The sequence below is a fragment of the Pogoniulus pusillus genome, chromosome 9 (assembly GCF_015220805.1).
Source record: "Pogoniulus pusillus isolate bPogPus1 chromosome 9, bPogPus1.pri, whole genome shotgun sequence".
Lineage (NCBI taxonomy): Eukaryota > Metazoa > Chordata > Aves > Piciformes > Lybiidae > Pogoniulus > Pogoniulus pusillus.
Genome location: NC_087272.1, coordinates 17,459,112 through 17,480,299, shown reverse-complemented (window position 1 = coordinate 17,480,299; position 21,188 = coordinate 17,459,112). Strand labels below are relative to the sequence as shown.

General features: G+C 38.8%; 1 protein-coding gene across 1 annotated transcript in view; it reads right to left on the bottom strand.

Moving 5' to 3' along the window:
• Positions 1-21,188, bottom strand: part of GLRB (glycine receptor beta) — a 49,528-nt gene that overhangs the window by 4,178 nt on the left and 24,162 nt on the right. Inside the window, exons 6-9 of the mRNA XM_064148708.1 lie at positions 20,707-20,789; positions 19,021-19,161; positions 15,585-15,737; positions 9,588-9,880 (exon numbers count right to left, since the gene is read on the bottom strand). Of these exons, the coding sequence (XP_064004778.1) occupies positions 9,588-9,880; positions 15,585-15,737; positions 19,021-19,161; positions 20,707-20,789 (670 nt within the window). The remainder of the gene's footprint in view (positions 1-9,587; positions 9,881-15,584; positions 15,738-19,020; positions 19,162-20,706; positions 20,790-21,188) is intronic.

Below are 21,188 nucleotides of genomic sequence, written 5' to 3'. Positions count from 1 at the left end.
ACCCCTGAGCCTCCTCTTCTCCAGGCTAAACAACCCCAGCTCCCTCAGCCTCTCCTCAGAGGGTTTGTTAACTAAAAGAATAACAATGAAGTACAGTACCAGACTTTGTCCCAGGTTGAGAACTATAGGGTTAAAAAAATCCTCTGGGGACTAGAAGATTGTTATTCAATCCCATAATTCTGCTATCTCTTAATAAACTCGCAACAAGATCAGCTCCTTCTCCTTTCCTCCTCCTCCTGCCCTGTGTGTGGCGAGAGCCACTTTATTGGGAAAAAACATGTAAGCAGTAGGCCTGTTCTGGGCCCTCCAGAGGCTTGTGTTTGGCCCTCTTGGATGGCAGAGGCATTGGTGGGGGGAGGATTGGAGCACTGGGGATTTTAGATTTGGTTTTGGGGTTGGGGGAAAATTCAAGGGGGTTTGCCAGGGATGTAGTAGTTGCATTTGTAATATCTTCTCTGTATCTCTCTCCAAATATAATTCTGTATTTTTTCTCCAATTTCATTGGAGAGCTTCATTTCTGTCAGCTGTCTTTTAAAAACTACGACAGACTTACAGATAAATGAAGAAACCCCTCAGCACTCTGCAGAATGTTACTATCTTCTCTATGACAACTGACCAGGCATCCTGGATAAAAAATAACTGAAGCAGTCAGGAAGAAACCTAAACTTCAGCTGGGCATTTTACTCCCATTACTAACAACTCTGATTTTGGTGCAAGGTGGAAGAGAAGCATGGAGCTATTTCCTCAGCAAAAAGCATCGCACCTCTCCAAATTTGCCAGACTGTTATTTCTCAGGAAAACCAGTGCACTAAATCTGAGATATGGGTTACATGAAAATATCAAGATCACAGGCGAAAAAAAAGAACGAGGTAGGTGTTCCATGATGGTAAGGCAAAAGTATATGTACGAATTTCCTGCAAGCATTCCCAGTCATCAAACAGCTGACAGCCTGTGACAGTGTTCAATATTGGAGAAGCAGCAAACTGTCTAGTAAGGTGGTGACTGGGACATGTATGACCATGATTATGTGGCCCTGGGTGATATGGGGGCTGTCAGTTAGCAATCTGAGAGGTTCCTTCCAGTTAGGCCATATCCTTGTTCAACGAAAGGGTAACTTGCAGGACTGGGGTGCATGTTGACTGAAGAGTCACAGGAATACTACGTTTTTGCCATGGTCAAAACTAGTAAGATTTAATAAAGACATTAAAAGAAATAGAATCATGCATGCAATCACAGGCCTGCTTTCAGATTTGCAAACTTGTAGTCCATTCCTTATATTACCAGCAATATACTGTAAACCTAGTGACACGAATTGTATCCTAAGCACTCTCATTTACACTACAGAATATTCCTGTTCCATCTGCAGTATCTAGAGTATGCTTCTCTAAAGGCTGTTCAAGTCTGCTCTCATTATCTTGTAGGACAGAGAATTGAGGGAATGGCTTCTAGGTCACCTCTGCCTTATAACCAGAAGACTGTTCACAGCATGTTTCACGCAGAGCTCTGCTTAGTCTAGTGTTAGATGGAGTACTGATTTACCAGGGTGACACAATTTCCCTTGTAAGAGCAACCTAGCCCAGTTTTTTCTTTAATACATTTATGTTACTTGTAAAAAGACTTTATTTTATTTTCCTGTGTTTACAAATGTAATCTGCTTCTATTTTCTATAGCCAGTCCCTGGCTAGACATAATTTGAATGTTTTTCTTATATAACTCTTCAACTCCCCAATATTTCTGCTGTCTTAATCTAAATTTACTTCAGCTGACATACATCTGTGTCTAAACAAAATGAGATTACATTAGAAGTAACTTATCTTTTCATTCACTCTGCCTTGGTTTGCACTAGAAGCACAATACTTCTGACACTTACCAAAGGCTACAGGAATAATTTCTGTGGAACGTCATACCATGAGACTTGATTTGAGAATACTACACTGAGGATGTTAAATGTTATATCCTTTTGACTTCTTCCCGACTGAGAACTTGGCCCTGGAAAATGTGTGATACAGTCTGCCTTATCCTGCCCCAGCATCATGACCTGCAGGGCAGACAGCCTCCTGGAGGCTTCCATCAGATCTGTGGCTTATCCCCTGCAAGGGATAGGGAGCAGCTGTTTGGGAAGCAAAGGTTATTGGAATAGTGCAGGGCTTCCCCATGACTCCAGTGGAATTGGGCAGCTGCTTCCTGTTCCCCTAGCATAGAAGCAGGGGTGCTGAGGAGGGCACTGGGAGGTGGATGTGGCTCTTGGGTGTTGGCCCAAAACACAGACCTAGTACCCGTTTCTCATAGGACTGGGTCACCTTGTCTAGTTTTGGTATGTTGGACAGGAGACCTGCCTTTTGATGAACAGCTCAGAAATACCTAAAAATTACACCCAGAAGCCACAAGTCCCCTTGTGATGATCCTTTCTTACCTACCACAAAATTCCAGCTGACTGGTGCTCACTGCCAAGATCAGTACCTGCTGGTGCTGCTGCTTCAGAGTTGCAGTGTGTGTGTCACTGGAGCAGGGCAATACTTGGCTCAGCTAAAGCCTTTGCTTGCATAGTTACGGGAATAATGTGGTAAGAAAATGGGGAAAGAGAAGAGAGGAGTGCTGCATGCGCATGCAGACTAGCAGGGAGGGGGAACTAATGTCTCACTGCTGCCTCTGCTGCTTCTGATGCCTCTCGTCACTCTCCATATTTACTGCCCAGCCCAAACTAGTTACACTAGATTTTCCTTCAAAACATCCAAGGTGGAGACTTTTTTTTCCATGTCTCTGTTCCCCACAAAGATATGCACTTTATTTTTAACCTGAATTTATTTGGCTTCAATGGTCAATCACGTGGCATGACTATAGTTAGCCTGATTAACTGCTGGTACTTAGAGATGGCAATAAATCTAACCTTGATTTTGCATAATTCAGGTGATGTAACTGGGTTGCCATATGAAGCCAAGTCAAATATTCTCAGGAGTTTCTTACCTCCATGTTGTTACTTCTGTCAACCTAACTGACAATCTTTAAAAAAAATACACCCAGTTTTGACTAAATGAATAAACAAACAATCAGCTTTAATCTTACTGACCCATTTAAATGTGTTAGTTAACGTGGGGCTGAATTACGAATATTAGCAATGATAATTAATACTTATAATAATTACTTGTCAGGCACCTGTTAGCTCTGCAATATTTTCCACTGATTGATGTCAAGCTTATAATTATTCATGTTAAGCCATTTAGCCTTTAAAAGTGCTGGCACAAAGCTGGCTTCTTGCTGTCTTTTGGAACTCTCCCAGTTTTAAAGCATTTATTAAAAGATCAGCATTAATGTTCCACAGCTCTCATGGACCAGCTCTTTAAAAAAATCTCAGATGCAACTCATGCTGAAATCTAATGTCTAACTTTAATAGCAACTGTTTAACATTCTTGTTAGCTACTGTCAATGAAAGACATTTCATCAGCTGATTGAATATATCTGGCTTTTCCCCAAACAGAGAGCAGAATGTTTATTCAACACTTTTGCCTTTTCTGCTAGTCCTTGATACTTACAGCATCTCTGTTTAGTATTGGAGCACTACATTTAGTGTTGGTTTTCTTGGTATGTGTGCAAACTAATTTCCTATTGCCCTCAATTATGCTAACCATACATCCTGTTACCTATGCCTATTATCAACACCTATTTTCTGGATTTCAGTTTATATTAATTGAAATCAACTTCAACATTTGTCAGTGAACAAGAAAGATAAATGCTTGTAAAGTTTGGTTTTGGTTGTGTTGGGGTTTTTTACATTTGTGTGTTTATTTTGGCTTTTTGGATTAGTGTGGCTTCCCTTCTGGTCTGTAGCTGTTTTGAACATTGTTAGATAGCTCACCAGCATAACTCATATTTTTTGTTCAAATTCTTCCACCCAGAGGAGAAACAATAGTTTTCAAATGTGTGAAATCTGTCCTTTCATAGCACCAAAAATGCCAAGACTCTACTAAATTTGTTTTGTGCAAATCAAATAAAGATCCTTTCTACAGGACTCTTCATCCTGTGATCAAGTTCTCTTTATCCACCAGGATGAAGTGTAATATAACATGCTATCATGCTGGATTCAAGAATTTTCAAAAGCAGAAATACATTGTCCATAATTTTTAGCAAAGCTTCAAACATGCTATAGCATTGGCAGCCTCTCAAGCTCAGCATGTGTCCCTCAGGCTGAAGCCTTCCCTATTGTAATGCAGCATTCTCTGCCCTACAAAGCATGTATTCTTTGCTATAAAATCATCTCTCCTGATGCACCTAACCTCTTTTTTTTGGCATACAGATCTGTCACTAGTGCTGCCAGGTGCCTAAGAGTCTTCTGTACAAGCTGAAGAAGGAGTTTTCTAGGAAACTCTGTCATTAATCTTTCTTGTGCTTGTTTTGTGCTCTTCCTTTGCTCTTGCCATAATGATGGATGTAAAACACCATTAAAGTAATTATGGTTTAGCACTAGTGTGTATTCAGACAGTATATTTTCTGGTGCAGCTCAGCAGGAATTTGCACTCACGTTCCAAATATTCCTTGCAAATACAGCACAAAAAATACTTATACGTAAAATACCTCAGAATCACAGTATAGCCTGACTTGGGCATGGACCTCTGGACAGGTCCAATCTCCTGCTCAAAACACGTTGCTTGTGGCCTTTTTTACAGTCATGTTCTGAATTATCTCCAAGGATGGATGCATGAATCACTAGAGCAGAAAGTACCTGCTCTGTACCTGAAATGCTGTCAGGAACTATTAAAATAGACTGCAGCTGGTGGTTATGTGTACAAGGGAAAATATAAACTGGGTTTCTGGTGGTTCTACAAGAAAAAATAAGAGTCTGGAGTGCCACTCAAGGGATAAAGACAATATGGGAAGAGTAGGTCACCATAGGCCACTACCAGCAGTCAGGGATAGTATAGATCAGTGGAGATGAACATAACCAATTTGATGTTTCTGAGCCTGGATGTAGCTCTGCAAAGGTAAGGCAAGCAGTAGCACTCTTTTGTTTTTTTTTTTTGAGTAACTGGGTTTAGAGTTATTAGCACCACTTGCATAGCACTATTCATCACCCATCAGAGCCATCCTTGCAGCAAATGTTCTCTCCAGTCATCAGCACATTATCTGTGGGGGACACCTTCCACAAATAGGCTTGATGGAAATGTGACTTTTCAAATCGAGGGGTGTTAGAGTTAACAGTGCAATCTCTCCCTGTAATTACGCCACCAGTGAGAGCAAAAAAAAACCTGATTCATCTTCAAAACACTTCCTTCTTTGCTTGTTTTTCTCACTGTATGATATTGCATTGCTAGGAAACACACACAAACTCCTACTAAGGCTTCTCAGGAAAAAGACGGTGCCAGCAGTTGCCACCAGGTTGCCTAATTTTCTGCTTTGCTTAGAACAGCATCTACTTGCAGCTGCTATGAGCTAATGGATGCAAACTGTACTTTCTCCTGCCTGTAAATGCATAGCCACTGCTGCCCCTAGAAAAAGATATCACAAGTGCTATGTTGAATTTGCTTTTTTTTTTTCCCTACAGATTCAGAGTGATCTTGCCAGATGGACCACTTGACATTAATCAGGCAGTCATATCGATAAATCTCTGGTCTTAAAATGGCACTGACATTTCAAGGGGTTTTGTTGGAGGGAGCATGAGTCATAAAGCATAGACTCAGGGATTTGGCCTATGCTGACAAAATTCAGGTTTTGCGTCAGTCAGGACCCAAGATTTAGTGGAGACCTAGCTACGCATCCATGGAAGCCTTCCTCCACCACTGAGTGCCTGTCAAATTATGAGAACTGCTTTCATCCTGCCACCTTCACTGTCACTGTTGGTGACTATCAGCTATGATCACTGACTCTACTGACAGTGCCCCAAATGGCTTCTGCTGAAAACTTCCAAGTGGACTCCTACAGGTTCTGCTACAGAGGATATCTTCTCTTCACCTTCAATTACGACTGGCACCAAGCTTTTAGTGTTTAGGCTATACAAAGAAGTTTATCCCTTTACTCAATTTCTTGTCATAAAGCAAAGGAGCAATGGTGACTTGATTTTTAAATATGATCATGAGTTTTTGCTATGGCTTATTTTTTATTACTAACAAACTTGCCAAATCTCCAGATCAGATGCCATACTTATCTTTCACAAATGGAGAAATCACATGAAAACAAGTTGTTCCAGAAGGGCTTCAACCGGAGATGCCTGACCACCTCAATTACTTCCCAGCACTCCTTCTGATCCTTCTCATACCTGGCACCTTCCCCTCACCAGCAACTCCCCTGTACCTTACATACTGTCCCCTTCCCCAGATCTCCTGCTGAGACTTCACTGCTGCAATGTTGCATGGCTGCAAGAGGCAGCAGGGAAACAATGTGCTGCTTGGAGAATGCTGGTGAACTGGCCTGGCATCAGGATCAGGGACAATTTAAAGTGATACCCCTCTAATTGATACTCCTCTAATAACTTAGAGATATCCATGAGCAACATTCAGTTAAAGTCTCAAGTGCTTAATTTAAACTGGAGGGACATATAAATGCAATTATTGATGCTTTCTGTTTTACCTCACTTGGAGTTTTGTGATTCCAAGACTTCCCTGTTTCATTAACCTTTGAGTCCCATCTGGTCTATCCACTATTTCAAGCCTAATTATGGTGAGATTTCCAGCTACACACACCATCATCTATCACCTGCTATGAGGAAAGAGAACATCTGTGAACATTTCTATGGGATGCACGCTCATTTCTAGGATGCACTTCTAAAACTATACATTTGTTCACCTAAGTCTTCCCAGGTATATATGACAGCATTTGCTCTCTTCTCTCACACGATCCTACATAATTCTGATGAGAAACAGTACCTGAAGTTCTGGGACAGCATTCTGGCCTCTCTCTGTTTCCTGTTCTTTATATCTTTCAACACAAAGTTTTTTTTCCATTACCTTTATCTTTAATGTTTCCTCTCCCTTGCATATTTACTTTATGACAAATGCATTTTTTACTTGATCATTGCTAAGGATGTATAGAAGCAATCCAAATTTTGTGAGGCAGATCTGGTTTTGGAATAGAGTCAGAACTACTGAAAGATTTAGACCTGTTTTGATTTAGGAGTTTGGTACAGGCTTATGCAGGGCTGAGAACTTTCAAAGTACTCCCACGCAGTAGCTGGTTCAGAGAGGAAGTTTTCAGATTAAGCAGTTTTATAGCATTGAAATATAAGAAATATAGCATCACTGTCCTACCATATCCTGAGGTCAAATGATTCATCAGGCTAGGACCTTTTCCTATCTCAGCCTGGTGATCTTCCCAGAAATTACCCTTCCTCAGATAGGCTATATTTCAAAGCAGGTGGCCTGATACATCTTGTGTGTCTAGCCATTAAGGGAGGAGACCACTCAGCCACAAGATCAATTTTTACAGCAATGAACATCTATTTCCAGTATGTGTCAGTAAACAAAAGTTTTGTGTAAAGATTTGTATAAATATTATCAGAAGCTACATGTGCTCAGGCCTCCACATAAATCCCATACAGACTACTGCTGCTGGTATTAGAATGGTATTAGAATGGTGAAGGTGTCTAACAACAAATTGGAAAGGCCCTGGGAAGTGCAGGTCAGACACGAGATGATGGAGCTTACATTTCAAGGTCAAGGAGGGTAGAATGAGGTCTGAATCCTAAAACCATTCAGCCTACTACTAGACACCATTCATGGGGAATGTTGTTTAATTTTTGTGGACAATGACTTCCCTTCCTCTAAGTCTTAAAATACAATGTACATCCAAACCTGCCTTCTTGCAAAAAAATATTTAAAGATTAAAGGATATGTGAAAGCCCAACCTTCTATTGTCCCAAACAGTGATAATGCTCCTTGGATCAAATAAACAGAACTGCTCAGCTGTTTGGTGTTAGTTCACCTTAATTTACTCCAAGAGAATTTTCGAATGTAGTACAACCTCCTCCCTGCCCAGGGTTGGCTTGGGAAATCATGTCATGAGAGGATAACATATGTGACAGAAGTTATCATTTTATTCTCCTTATAGTTATGACAATGGCAAGCACCTTAAAGTGTGCACACACTGAGAAGAGTTAGTAAATTAGCAACTTGCTTTTATTCACAGCACTGAAAAACTGTTGGGTTTTGTTAATCTTGTCACTGATCAAGAAGAACACTTACATTTGTTAAGATTTGAAATAGAACTAGATAAATTTTATGCTGCTCTGCTGGACTGTTGCGACTACTTTGTCACAAGAAAAAGCTGGTTTTAGGACCTGCAAATTGCTGAACACAGTAATACCTAATTCAGTGCAGGGATAGCAGTCACAGTATCACAGTATCACAGTATCATCAGGGTTGGAAAAGACCTCACAGATCATCAAGTCCAACCCTCTACCACAGAGCTCAAGGCTAGACCATGGCACCAAGTCATCTTTCTTTTTACTCAGTTCCCAGGTTGCCTGGACTTAGGGAAGTACTTGTGTGACAAGTTAAAGCACTCATGAGGTTGCTCTAAGAGGAGCCTGGTTGCCTGCTGAACAGTTCCCAGGAGATTCTTCTACCAGATGAGAACTGTGGTAACACTTAATTGCACCAGCTCTGCATTATCTGAGGCTCCTCTGGACTGGGGGTAATTAGTGTTAAGGGTTGGACTGGAACTAGCTCAAACCACCACAATTAGTTATGGGGCAATACCAGTGTGATATTAAGACAGGCTTTCTGCCACTGTGGCATAAGCTCAAGTCACATTGTATGCTACCAAACTAGCACTTGGATCTGGCCCAATGGCTTTATTTTTTCATACACCAAAACTGCCGCATCATTGAATGCTATTGGCCAAATACATATTCCACATATTTGTAGCATAACGTATTTTCTTCTGCAGAAAAATGCCAATTAAACAGCACTCAGGACTGAGAAAGTTGATCTGGGATATCTGCTAACTATTGGAGCACAATCAGGGTGTTTTACAACATCAGGAATTTAGAAACGTAATGGGAAACTTTGGCCTGAGTGAAGATGTGCATGTAATCTTTATCCATATAATGATAACTTAACCAGTTACCCATAAAGTTTATCTGGCAACACGTGAAATGCAGGAGCTGTCTGCTAGACAAACAGACCTGTCTTTTGTTTACAAATACCAAGACTTCTGGATCCCTGTCTTCAGGGATGCTTGACATGCAATGTGAGACAGCTGTGACCATTCCCGGGGGAAGAAATAAGATGAGTATTTGAGTATGCTCTCAACAAATACTGGCTGGGAATCCTGTCCTCTGAATAGTTACAGTCCAACAGCTGCTATTTATTACAAGAAAAACAGCAACTGTAAAGCTGCTTGCTACTTTATTTACCTGAAGCTCAGAAGCAACCATGGCACTAAATATTAAAAGACAGATTTTTTCATTTAGTACATCTAACCTTAGACCACTAGGAAACAACTGGCCAACCTGCCAGCTATTAATTACCATAATGTTTTTAATGTCTTGTCCATTTCTAAGATTAAGAACTATCCAGAAGTATTCCAACAATATATTCCTGTAATTGCATTAATAGAGGATAATGCTAATTTTGTGTACACAGCTTCACAGCTCCTACCTGTAAAGTGCTGATGTGGACCGGGGTCCCTGTGCCATTCACAGTGTTCTTCTTGGCAGCATTTCCACCCTTCCCTTCTGCTTGCTCTGCCTTGGCAATCTTTGCCTTTTCAGCTTCAATTCTCTTTGGATTGTTTAGCATTACCTGAACCACTGCGTACTCCACCAGGGATGCAAACCCAAAGAGAAGGCAAACAATCAGCCAGACGTCTAAGGCCTTCACGTAAGACACTTTGGGAAGTTCAGCAGCAAGAGTGGTACATTCAGATGCCAAGCTGAGCACTGAGAAAATACCTATGGAGAGAAAAACAATACAATGACTAAAGAAAACTTACTCTTATGAACATTGGTTGTGCACTTTCTCTGAAACAGACAATGCTGAATGATTTGTAACAGTGAATGGGAGTCCATAATGTGGTTCGTGCAGCAGGTATACAAAGTGTACATGCCTTTGGTTAACAAACAAGTTAAGCAGGATACTTAGGTAGGATACTGCAGCAAACACTGAAATTATTGAGTACTTTGATTTTATACACAGAGAAACGGACAGATGAGGCTAAACATCTTGTCTTTTTTCCTGCCCCATCACACAGTTGAGAAATGGGCTTTCCAAAGACTTATCTTACAATGTACATGTAAGCCTGGTAAGAGGGAAGATAAATATGTGATACTTAAAGCAAAACACTCCCAGTCCTTTAAATATGGCTACTGTTATCACAGCAATCAGAACTGGCCTACAGCAGAAGCAATTCTCTGAGCGATCTGCCCACAACTGTGGTGTGCAAACCTTAGCTGAAAGGTTTTGTTGAAGAGCAAAACTGTGCCAGCATAGTAATAAGTTCATGTTTCTGATTCACTATGAAGACAAAAACACTGAGGTGACTGAGAGTGTACAACATTCACTTATTCAAGCTTCCAGGCTCTAGAGGAAACTTTCTAAAGGTTGTTACAGGAAATCCTTGTCATGAAAAAATCCCCCACATATGTGAAGGCTGTTGAAAGGTTAAACTCATCATCAAACTGAGTTTCAACAAGCATTTCTCCTTTCCAAATGTCACCATCAACACAGAGCTCACATCACAAGAGACAAAACAAGAGACGAGCCTGATTCCAAAGAAGGATTTCCCACAGGCTCCTATGAAATGGAAATAGTAGCATGAACATTTGGAAGAAACTAACTTTAGAAATGGCTGTCACATAGAGGAAACAGTTCAACCTCCCAGCTCAGTATGTCCTATTTTGCTTTTGTGAACACTAAGGATAAAAACTTTTAGTTATGAGTGGGTAGCTTCATGAAATATAACTGATGCCTATAGACAAGGCTGGCCAAAAGGAGACAGTCAGTCTGAACTTTCTTATGTTGATCACTTGTGTTATCCAGAGCATTACAATTTTGCAATTCATAGAGAGGTCACTTTCTTCAGATCCATTTTAAGTAACTGAGGATGGGACAATGTTAATAAAAGTATCTGTACTGAAGTAGTTAATTCTACCTGATCATAAATAACACATCATTCTTTTGCTATGGTTTCCATTTGGATTTTAATAAGACAGATATCATATTTTATTTGGTATTAATCTCAAATGGGCAATTTACTAGCTGCTATAACACTGAAGAGAAGTATAAAGAAATTAACACAGGCATACCATTTAAAAATATAAAATTATATGATGCTTTATTCAGAAATGTGTAATATCAATGTACCATTGCAAAGCTGATTTTTCCCCCCCATTGGAATAATACAGAATGGCCAAATAATATCCCATCTCAGATCAGAATGGCATGGTAAATACCAAACAGGCAATCCTCAGTATTTATTTCTACCAAATTATCTTACACATTCTAGTAGATGAAAGGACTTTGGTGGAGCTTTCTTCAGTTTGTTCAGTAGAGCAATTTAGGTCATGGTAATCTGCTGTTACTGTCTACTTGTCTGGATTCCTAGGATGAAAAGCTCCTTCTCAAAAACTGAGAAACTTCCAGGTTTTCAAGGTAACAGTAAAGTGATATGGAAGCACGGAAACATTCTGTCAAGCAACCATTTGCTGCCAGATCAGCATGGCCTCAGAGACTTTAGTAGCAGAGTTATACATTGAAGTTGATCTTTGGTAGCAGCTGCGCTAGGTATCTACCTGACTTGGTTCAAAGGTCAAGAGTTTTTGTTTGCTTGCTTGCTTTCTTGTTTTAAAGAAAGAAAGACACAAACAAAAAAATCCCTCTTCTCAAGAGCCCTAAAGAGAATTCTGGAGGATTCTTCTGTGGCCCAGAGTGTCAGGTGCTCAAACAGTTAATTCACAGATCTTCTGCTACATTTGCAAAGGGAAAGCTGGCTTTTCAAAGAAACACCGCTGCGTTTTTGCCCTTAGTGTGGCATCCCTCTTGATGGCAAGGCTGAGCTCATTGAAAAGGTTAGTTAGCTCCCAGCCTCAAGCATGATGGTATGGACCTACTATTTAAGAAGTATTGCCTAAGGTTACCTGTGGGTAGTATTTGAAAGTGTTAGTCCAGCAAAGCACTTCAGCACATGCTGCCTGATAAATAAAACTCCCTTCTCTAAACCCATCACACTTACTGGCCTCTGCACTACCTGCTGGCTGTGAATGACACAGGTTGACTGTATGATGTATAAAATAGTATTTTCTAGTTTTTGTTACCAATTTAAAAATGTATGGCTTCATCTCACTAATGTTATTAGAAAAAGGAAATATTCTGTCTTGCTTTCCCTATAATTTGCTATTTCTGATACATTCTCTTCTTCCATTAATCTTCAGAAGCTAAAAGATACAATCTTGCCCATCTTTTTTTCCACACTAGGGTTTTAACATGTATCTTTATGTCTTTCCTTTGAGACCCTACATTTGTATAACAAAATTTTAAAATGAAATTACTAGAAGTAAGACAGGTCTAAGGACAGGAGTGAAAAGCAGGAGCATGCCTGCCTGCAGACCCATCTATCTTTTTTATGTGAGGAATGTATAATTGATCACTACGCTAAGCTCTCAGTTACACTGTTGTACCTTCACTCTGTACTAACGCTCCATGTTGTCAGGCCACTGTGATCCCTACAGCTCTAAGGAAGCCCCTTTGAGGATCACATGGCAATAAATGAAAGAAATATTTTTTTAAACAGATGTTGACATATTTCCCACCTATGAAGAACTGGGGAGTCCTTTGTCAGACTCATTAAAAGGTGCAACATCAGCATCTGACTAGACAGAAGCATTCAGGGATATCAGCTTTTACATTGCTTAGAGACAGCTGTCCAGATACCAGCTCTTTGCAGACTTCCCTACCACTAGATGTTCTAGTTGGGTGAAATGATACCAGTATAAATAGAGCTTGCGACAGAGGCTTTTTCTTCAAGCATACATCCTTTTCCCAGAGCACTAATCAGTCTTCTCACCAGCTTGCAAAGTGTCTTCTATTCCTAAATCATGGGCAAACTTCTACGAAGCCTTGCCACACAGAGCAGTATTCCAGTACACCTAATTCTAGGGATGAGTGCATTAAGATATTCATGAATAAATCTGAAGTTGGTTTTAATCTGAGGGGAAATGCACCTAGCCATTGAGAGTGTAAGTGGCCATTGACAATACTTTCTTGGGATTAGATACCATTTACTTAACACACACATGCTAATCTTGTTAGAAATCAAGTTCAGCTATCTTCCAGGATGTAGCTGAAGGAGTTAATTTGTCACCCTTCTGCAAACTGAAGAAATACAAATCTTACACCAGTGACAGTGTTAACAAACACTTGGTTTACTAAATACTGACTGGTGACTAACGGACAGTCAGATTTAGAGATTTTTTTTGCTACTTTGGGGATTCAGGAAAAGTCATATTACCAAGCCCATGGTTGGTATCTTTGAAACTACTTGAGAAATGCTAATACATACAAGGAATCAATAAACAGAAGAAGTGAATCAAATAAACAATAAATAAGCATGTAGGTTTATCCACAGAAACATCCATGCTACATATTTCAGTGCTATGCCTCTTATAGATCTAATATATAATTAATAAGCCTTTCTAATTGGCAGCCTTTCTAATTGGCTTTTTGAAGTGCAGGATTATGAAAGTGGAAATGCAGCTCAAATTTTAACCACATTGGAGATAATTAGGTGGAAAATATTTTTAGGTTTTGTTTCTTTTTTTTCACGCCTGCTACATTTTACTCACTTTTTTGTTGATAGAATGTCTTATATTTCACCTTGTAGAATGCATCCTTACTATTTTTCAAAGTAAGAGGTTATATTTGTTTCTTGCTATCAAACTAACAGGAAATGTGACTCATCCCAAAAGAACTTAATATTTTTAAAGGGAAAAAACCCCAACACTGGTTCATATTCTGAAAAATACAATAAATATTATTAAATAGTAGTTTTGTGATATTTAATTAGAGCAAGATAGCCAACTGTGGCTCACTCCAGGTTCTCCACATTTTAGAATAGACTGTTTCAGTTGGAAGGGATCTTCAATAATCACCTAGTCCAACTGCCTGATCAGTTCAGGGCTGACAAAAAGTTAAAGCATGTTGTCAAGAGCATTGTCCAAGTGCCTCTTAAACACTAAAAGACATTGACCATCTCTTGTAAAAAATGGTTTCAGTGTCTGATAATCCTCTCAGTAAAGAAATGCTTCTTAATGTTCAATCTAAATCTGCCTCTAGTATAGCTTTGCATGTGTCCTATCAGTGGATATCACAAAGAGATCAGCATCTCCCTCTCTACTTCCCCTCCTCAGGAAGCTGTAGAGAGCAATGAGGTCACATCTCAGCCTCCTTTTGTCCAAGCTAGACAAGTCTAAAGTCCTCAGCTGATCCTCACATTCTTTCCTTATCATATCAGTGGAGGAGGAAGAGGCATCATAGGTCATCTGAGCAATAAGGGTGAGGCCAAGAGAGTATGCAGATGCCTTTCCACCTAGACAAACTCAGTATGTTCCTGCTCCAGCTGGCTGCTAACAAAGGGATTTCAGCTACCCACTGTGGCAAGACTGCAGGTCACAGATACAAGCCCAGTAAGGTGCTATGGCAGGTGCTGACTCCGAGGGTCTCTAGTGCTTATCAACACATGTTCATGCAGGTGAGTCTGCACAAGAGTCACGTCTTGTGGGGGTGTGGAGGTTCAAGTGAGGGTGAGAAGCTTCTGAGGGACACAGACAGCTGGAAGGATTATATAACTGCACTCCTGGTCCTACAAACAGGTGCACTGAGCCTTCTGGAATATGGAAAAGGATTGGAAAGTATGGACTGGGGAGGTGGGAGTGCCAGAGAAAAGGGAAGGATGTGGAAGCCAGAGCATGGGAAAGGAGAGCTCATGGCATGGAAAGAGAATTCAAATAGGCACAGTGTCAGGATGCAAGAGCTTGGCTCTTGGGGTCTTGGGCTCTTGGCCACCCCAGAACTGGAGTTCCATGTACAATTTTTGACTAACTCCATGTCCCACTATTTAATGCTAAATGAAGGGCCTGCCTGCCACGTTGTGCTGAGCAGCATGAATGCACAAGCCTGACACATTCCCATGAACTAAGTCTCTAACAAAATAAAGTCAATCAGGCAACAAGGATGCTAACTCCTCTCCAGGCATCATTTGGTTTCTATTAATCTTGAGAAAAACTGCTCCATTTGGCAGTTATTTAGAGCTTTATTTATCACCCTGCTTTCTTACTGGTTGTTCCAGTGTTGGAATTCCTATAAACTGTGTATTGCCACAGTGTCTGTAGCATCATCTGTACATGGATAAAATCAGATTTGTGGAGGTTGAGAGAAGCAGAGACAGTGTGCTTATCACATAAATGCTGGAATCGTCATCGAGCAAAGTCATAACGTGGAGGTGGATTTTACAGAACAGGAATGAGAAGGCTTCTGTGAAAATGATGAGCAGACAATGGAAGTGAAGTTGCTTTCCGTGTCCAATGTCATGTTGACAAAGCAACCAAGAATGACTCAATGGCGCTAAAGTGGATCATAATGGCATGTGTAAACGCAGGTTACCCAGTGGGACTCTTGCAGCACTTGCATCGGGATTGATCCAAAATGACAGCCAGGACAGAACAACAATTAGCAGTGTAGGAGCATAAACACCCATCATGTAAAATCCAACTTGTCTTCTTAAAGTGAAGATTACTTCTACACAAGTGTAATAACCTTTAAAGAAATAAATGCATTAATGTTTAATGTGCTTTTCAAGTCAACCTTTTCCAATCCATACCTTCCATGCCTTTTTCTGTTTAAGAGCAAAAATTGAATTATTCCATTTTCTTTATAAAGGAAAAGGATTCAATCTGAACAAAAAAGAGTTCAAAACACAGATCTATAAAACCACCAAGTGTGGTCAGGCACATGGTGCTCTCTGTGCTCTATAAGGCACTCTTCATTATCTCACAGGGTAGCAGCAACAGGCAGTTAGAAGTGATTCACATATTCATGCTGACTGCAAGATGCAGTCCATCTTGAACGGTCTAGTAGTCGTAAGCTTAAGCTTATCTGAAAATACTACTTATCATTAATTTGTACCAAAAGTGGCATTAAGAAATATTAGTGCAGAAAGAGGTGATCTGAATGCAGTTCTGAGATTTCCCCAGTACTGAAAGCTGATACAGGTGACTCCTAAAATCAGTGCAGACTTTGAAAAAAGGCTCTAAAACATTGCACATTTTGAAAACAAGGAATACTGCCTCAAGTATTTTAAGATGAGGATCTAAAGAACACAAATATGTCAGAAGATAAGTGTAAAGATTAATGCAATATTGTAAAAAGCTGCAGTTACTACAGTTTTTGCTGGAGATAGCAGATGGATCAGGAGTCTGATAACTAGGACACAAATTCTGCTCATATTTTCACTCAGTGAAACTAGCTTTCTCACATTAGCATTGTGAAAACACCTTCACAAGCTATTCTATCAGAAGCAAAAGGCATTCCTTTGTGACATTAAAACAGTTTCAAAATTCAGATCAGTCCATGCCAACCAAGCTAGTACAAAGTTGATTGAGGAGATAGAATCTGTCAAAAATGTGTCTATTTATCTTCTACAGTTTATCAACTAAGTGCTGTAGAATGCTAAGCCATCTTTAAAATGCTGTTTGGGCATACAATAACAAAAATACCCAAAGCAATAAAATATTAAGGAAATATTTTATGGTTCACTATATCCTCTTCAATGGGTATAATTTCCCCCTCTATAGCTTCTAAATAGTTTCCAGAAAGTTTTACATTTTATAATCAAATGAGGGACCTTATTTGTTCGCTTTATGCCAGAAGTGTATTCTGTATGCTTTTGTATTATCTTCATCAGGCAGACAACACTATCTATTGCCTTCACCATTCCACTCTTAAGGTTTTCTTTAGATCTGTCATATATGCTCATAAAGAACAGGCAATTTGTAAATTGAAATATTTGCCTTATTGCCACAAAAAATCACTCTAAATTTGTTTTCTCTTTTTATTTCTTACTCAGGTAGGTATGATAAAGGTCAGCCAACATAAATGGCAGTAATATTAAGTGTTTTGTACTTGGCAAGAATCTCTTATATAAACCATCATTTTGAAAATCTGCTTCCACGTGCAATGCTGCCTCTTCATTAAATGAAAAAATCCCTTACTGAGTTACTTTAAACTGTATGCAAAATCTACTTCTTTTTTAGGCCTTAAACACAAGAATCAAAAGGAAAACAAATAACTACTGATAACATCTTTGAAGATTATGTTGGAGCTCTAAAATATTCCTCCAACATTAATGAAGTTTTAATTCCAATCTTAATTATTGGATTAACAAATATATTCTTAATTTTATATTAAAAAAATACTTGCAATAAAAGAATAAAGAAAACATATTTTTTGCTGCCAGTCCACTCACTGATGGCTCCCTCATGGTCTTTTTTTAATGTGCAACTCACATACATACACAGAAAATGTGATCAATTTACTGAGCATTTTGCACAGTGTGACTTCGACTTGTGGCCACAAGGTGCTGAAACTTGAGAGAACACCACTGATTTTCTTTCCTGTTTAATGGTGAAGTGCACAATTCTTACATTTTTCTTTAAGGTTCCTAGAATTACCTAAAATAACTAAAGATATTTTTAGATGTTTAATTTTTCATTTAGGACACAACTCAAAATGTCATGATAACATCCATAACAACATAGCAATTGTGAGTATTTCCTTTTTCCCTCCAAGATAATGCAAGTTTTACAACTTTCCCATTTCTATGAATTTGATCTGGGAATTGATAGATTCAATACTTAAACTTTTTGCTACTTTCTAGCTTATTATTTGTAGTAAATTCACTGTTTAATTAGAATAGAGCATTTTTCTCACTGCTAAGTAAGCTTCTACCATATCCTGACTTAGATTTGAAAGCAATCACTGATAGTTGTTATTTGTGCTTTCACAAACGCAGATTTTTTCTGAAGAGAGCTAATTGCACACTAATTAGAAAAGGTAAATCACCTGAAATGTTGAATTACATAGTTAGACAAAGAATTTAATAATTCTGAAGTTAAAAAACAAACCCCATTTTAATTTTCATTATGTTTTTCATGTTAAATTCCTTCAATCTGAGTTATACTAAAGTTACTTGAGATCTCTTCAGGCTTGAGATCAAGCTCAGAAGCAACTGCAAGTAGCAGATTCTCAACTTCAACTAATAGTCAGGGAGAAACTTACAGAAACCTCGGAAGCTACAGCACTACAACTGTACTTGTTGAGTTTGAATGAGAGATGCATTCATGTGATTCAAGAGCATTGATTAAAACCTGCCCTGCTGAATTCTGTTCCTCTAGAAAGTCTTGCAGTTGTCCAAGTGAGTAAGTAGTTTGGATATAAGTATAGACAGGAATCAATCAGGGTAGAAAAGATAAAACATTAGAAGCCAGAATACAGAAACCACTAAATAAATTAGTGCCCACACAGAGAAAATAATTCTACAAGCCTAAGGACTGTAAGCAGCTCTTTATGACAGACTTTCCAGAGCACTTAGAGAAAAAAAGACAGAATCTGCAGGGCAAAGCAGCTGCAGTTACACTCTAATATTGTCCACCTCTGAAATTAAAGTTGAACAGAAAACCAAAATTACTCCACTTTGCTGTGACTGGCACAATTCTACATGAACAAATTTTCTGAAAACTTAGACATAAGCATAAGCAGGAGTTAGGACTACAGTAACAGAATGGTGACAGATCACAAGACCTGAAAGCAAAACCAAGATAAATGCTGAATCTCATTTGGAACCTAGATAGTTCTACATTTGAATTAGTTTGCAGCCATCGCATAGGATAGTTACTACTATACAAACTACTTCTTAGTTAAAACTAATATACTTTATGCGATAAAATAGAAGGCATGAGGTAGAATATTAGCCATTTATCATAAACAGCAATTAAAAGAAGCTTAAAAGTCTTTTACCCAGGAATTCGCTTACATTACCTACCTGTGCCTTTATAATACTTGGTACAGTTACCATATTCAATATCTTCCTTTTTAATATCAAACTGAGGCAGAGCAATTTTCTCTAGCTGCACAGGATCTCCAGATTGCCAGATAAACCGTAAGTCATCAGTTGTGTAACCAACTGCAAGAACAAGATAATAACTGTTTCAAGAACCATCTTAATCAGAGTAAACTCTGCAAGACAGTCTAGTGTATATCTATCCTATTTCTTTCACTCTTTTTCATTCTATTTCCTGTTCAAATAATTGAACACAAAAATGAAATAATCAACAACTGAATTTTTATGTTGGTCTAAATTAGAACTTGGTGAGTAGAACATTACATTATCAGCATTATATTATATCATATCAGCATTGTTATTACACTGAATGAAAGGTGTTAGAGTGCTTACTGTCTAAGCAAAGAAAGCAAAAGCTCTGTCCTCCACAGCTTTGAAGTCCCCATGTTCATTCGCACTCTACTTCAGCAAAGCATAAAAAATACACTAAACTTTAAGAGCTCTCACAACTCCTAGTAATGTCAAAAGAATTTAACAGCTCAATTGCTGTAATTAATCTTGTTCTTTCTGTAAAACAACAAATGAGCAGTTCTGTCTTGAAGAACCATTGCAATGCTTGTAACGTTATCCAGACCAAGAAAGCTTAAGCAAATTTCCATTAGGATTAATGCGTAATTCCAATTTAATCCCAAACTGATTTGAGTTTACCAGAAGAGTTTGCTTCAGCTAATGCATATACATATTAGTGATGCCAAAATGACTATAGACATACTGCAACTTTGAAAGCAAATGCTGACAATCAAAAGAATTGTAAAGCTCTGATGTAATTTGTTTCCAGTGGAACGAGCGCACTGCTTCTCTTTGATTAGCTTTGCTCATTCTTTGCTTTTGTCTTTCCTTTTCTGGCATCACCATCCCCATGTGACCTGGTGGAGCAACAACGGAACAAAGCTTTTGTACTGCAACAGGAGTGGGTTGGAGCAAGCCACCTTCTCTCTACTTCACACTTGTCCTTACTCACGGAAACAGAACTGTTGTGAAAGTGGGATCAGCAGGGATTTGAGTGTTGGGAAAAGCCTGTGCATGAGTAGGTACCCTTGTGCAGGAAGATGATGGCTTTCAAAAATGTTTTGTCTGTAACTTCCAGTATGGCATGAAGCCCTTGGGAAATAAGACTGGGCTCTGATTATTTAGAGATGAGGACTGATAAGAAAGAGAGGCTTGACAACATGCACAACACATCTTGAAACCACTTTAAGAAGTTTCCAACTAAATGCTCTCAATGTATTGGCATCAAATATAGCAAATAAGCTGGACCCAAACAATCTATAAAGTAACACAGGTTGTGGAAACTAAAACTACCTGGGGAAACTATGGATTCCTTTTTTCCAAATTATATCTACTTCCATTTTACTAAGTTTATTGTAATGTTTTTATAAAACTTATCAGTTGTAATTATGGTTGATAGCAAAAGCTGAACCCAGAGTGCATAGTGCCATAACTGTAAGAAACATTTTTGACAAGGAAATATATTTTGGTAGGAATGAGTGAATGTTAATATTTCTTAAAAACGTTGCCATGAACAATACCTAGAATTTAAATTTGTTTGTTTGATTCTCATGCATGCTTAGAAATCAAGTGTTTGTATGCACAGACTGATTTACATACAGCTTTCCAGTTGCATCTTGCAGCGCTGTGTATCCATAGGAAACAGAGTCAAATCCAAAGGGCACGACAGAGTAATAGACAATCTGAAAATACAGAAACAAAATTTAAAAGCAGTGTGAGCTACCCTGTTACTTTAGATAGCATTAATTAAAACAAAAAAAATCATGTTTTTTTTTAAATACTACTCTCTACAGACTTAAAAACCTGCCACAAAAACAACTGAAATTAGAACCAGGCCCTTCAGAATGTGGCAAAAGACTTGAGACTGAGTTTTCTCATCCTGATTTACTCATCCTGATTCAGAACTGAAAAGAAATATTTTTTTCCTAGCTATTTCTATTCCAGGAAGAAATAGCTCATATGACTATAATTTCAGAAGTGGCTCACTCTTAATGGTAAAGTTGCAATATATTTGAACAATCATGTTTTCCTCTACCAGGGCAATATTTTTCAGTTCACACCGGAAGAAAATTTATTCACCA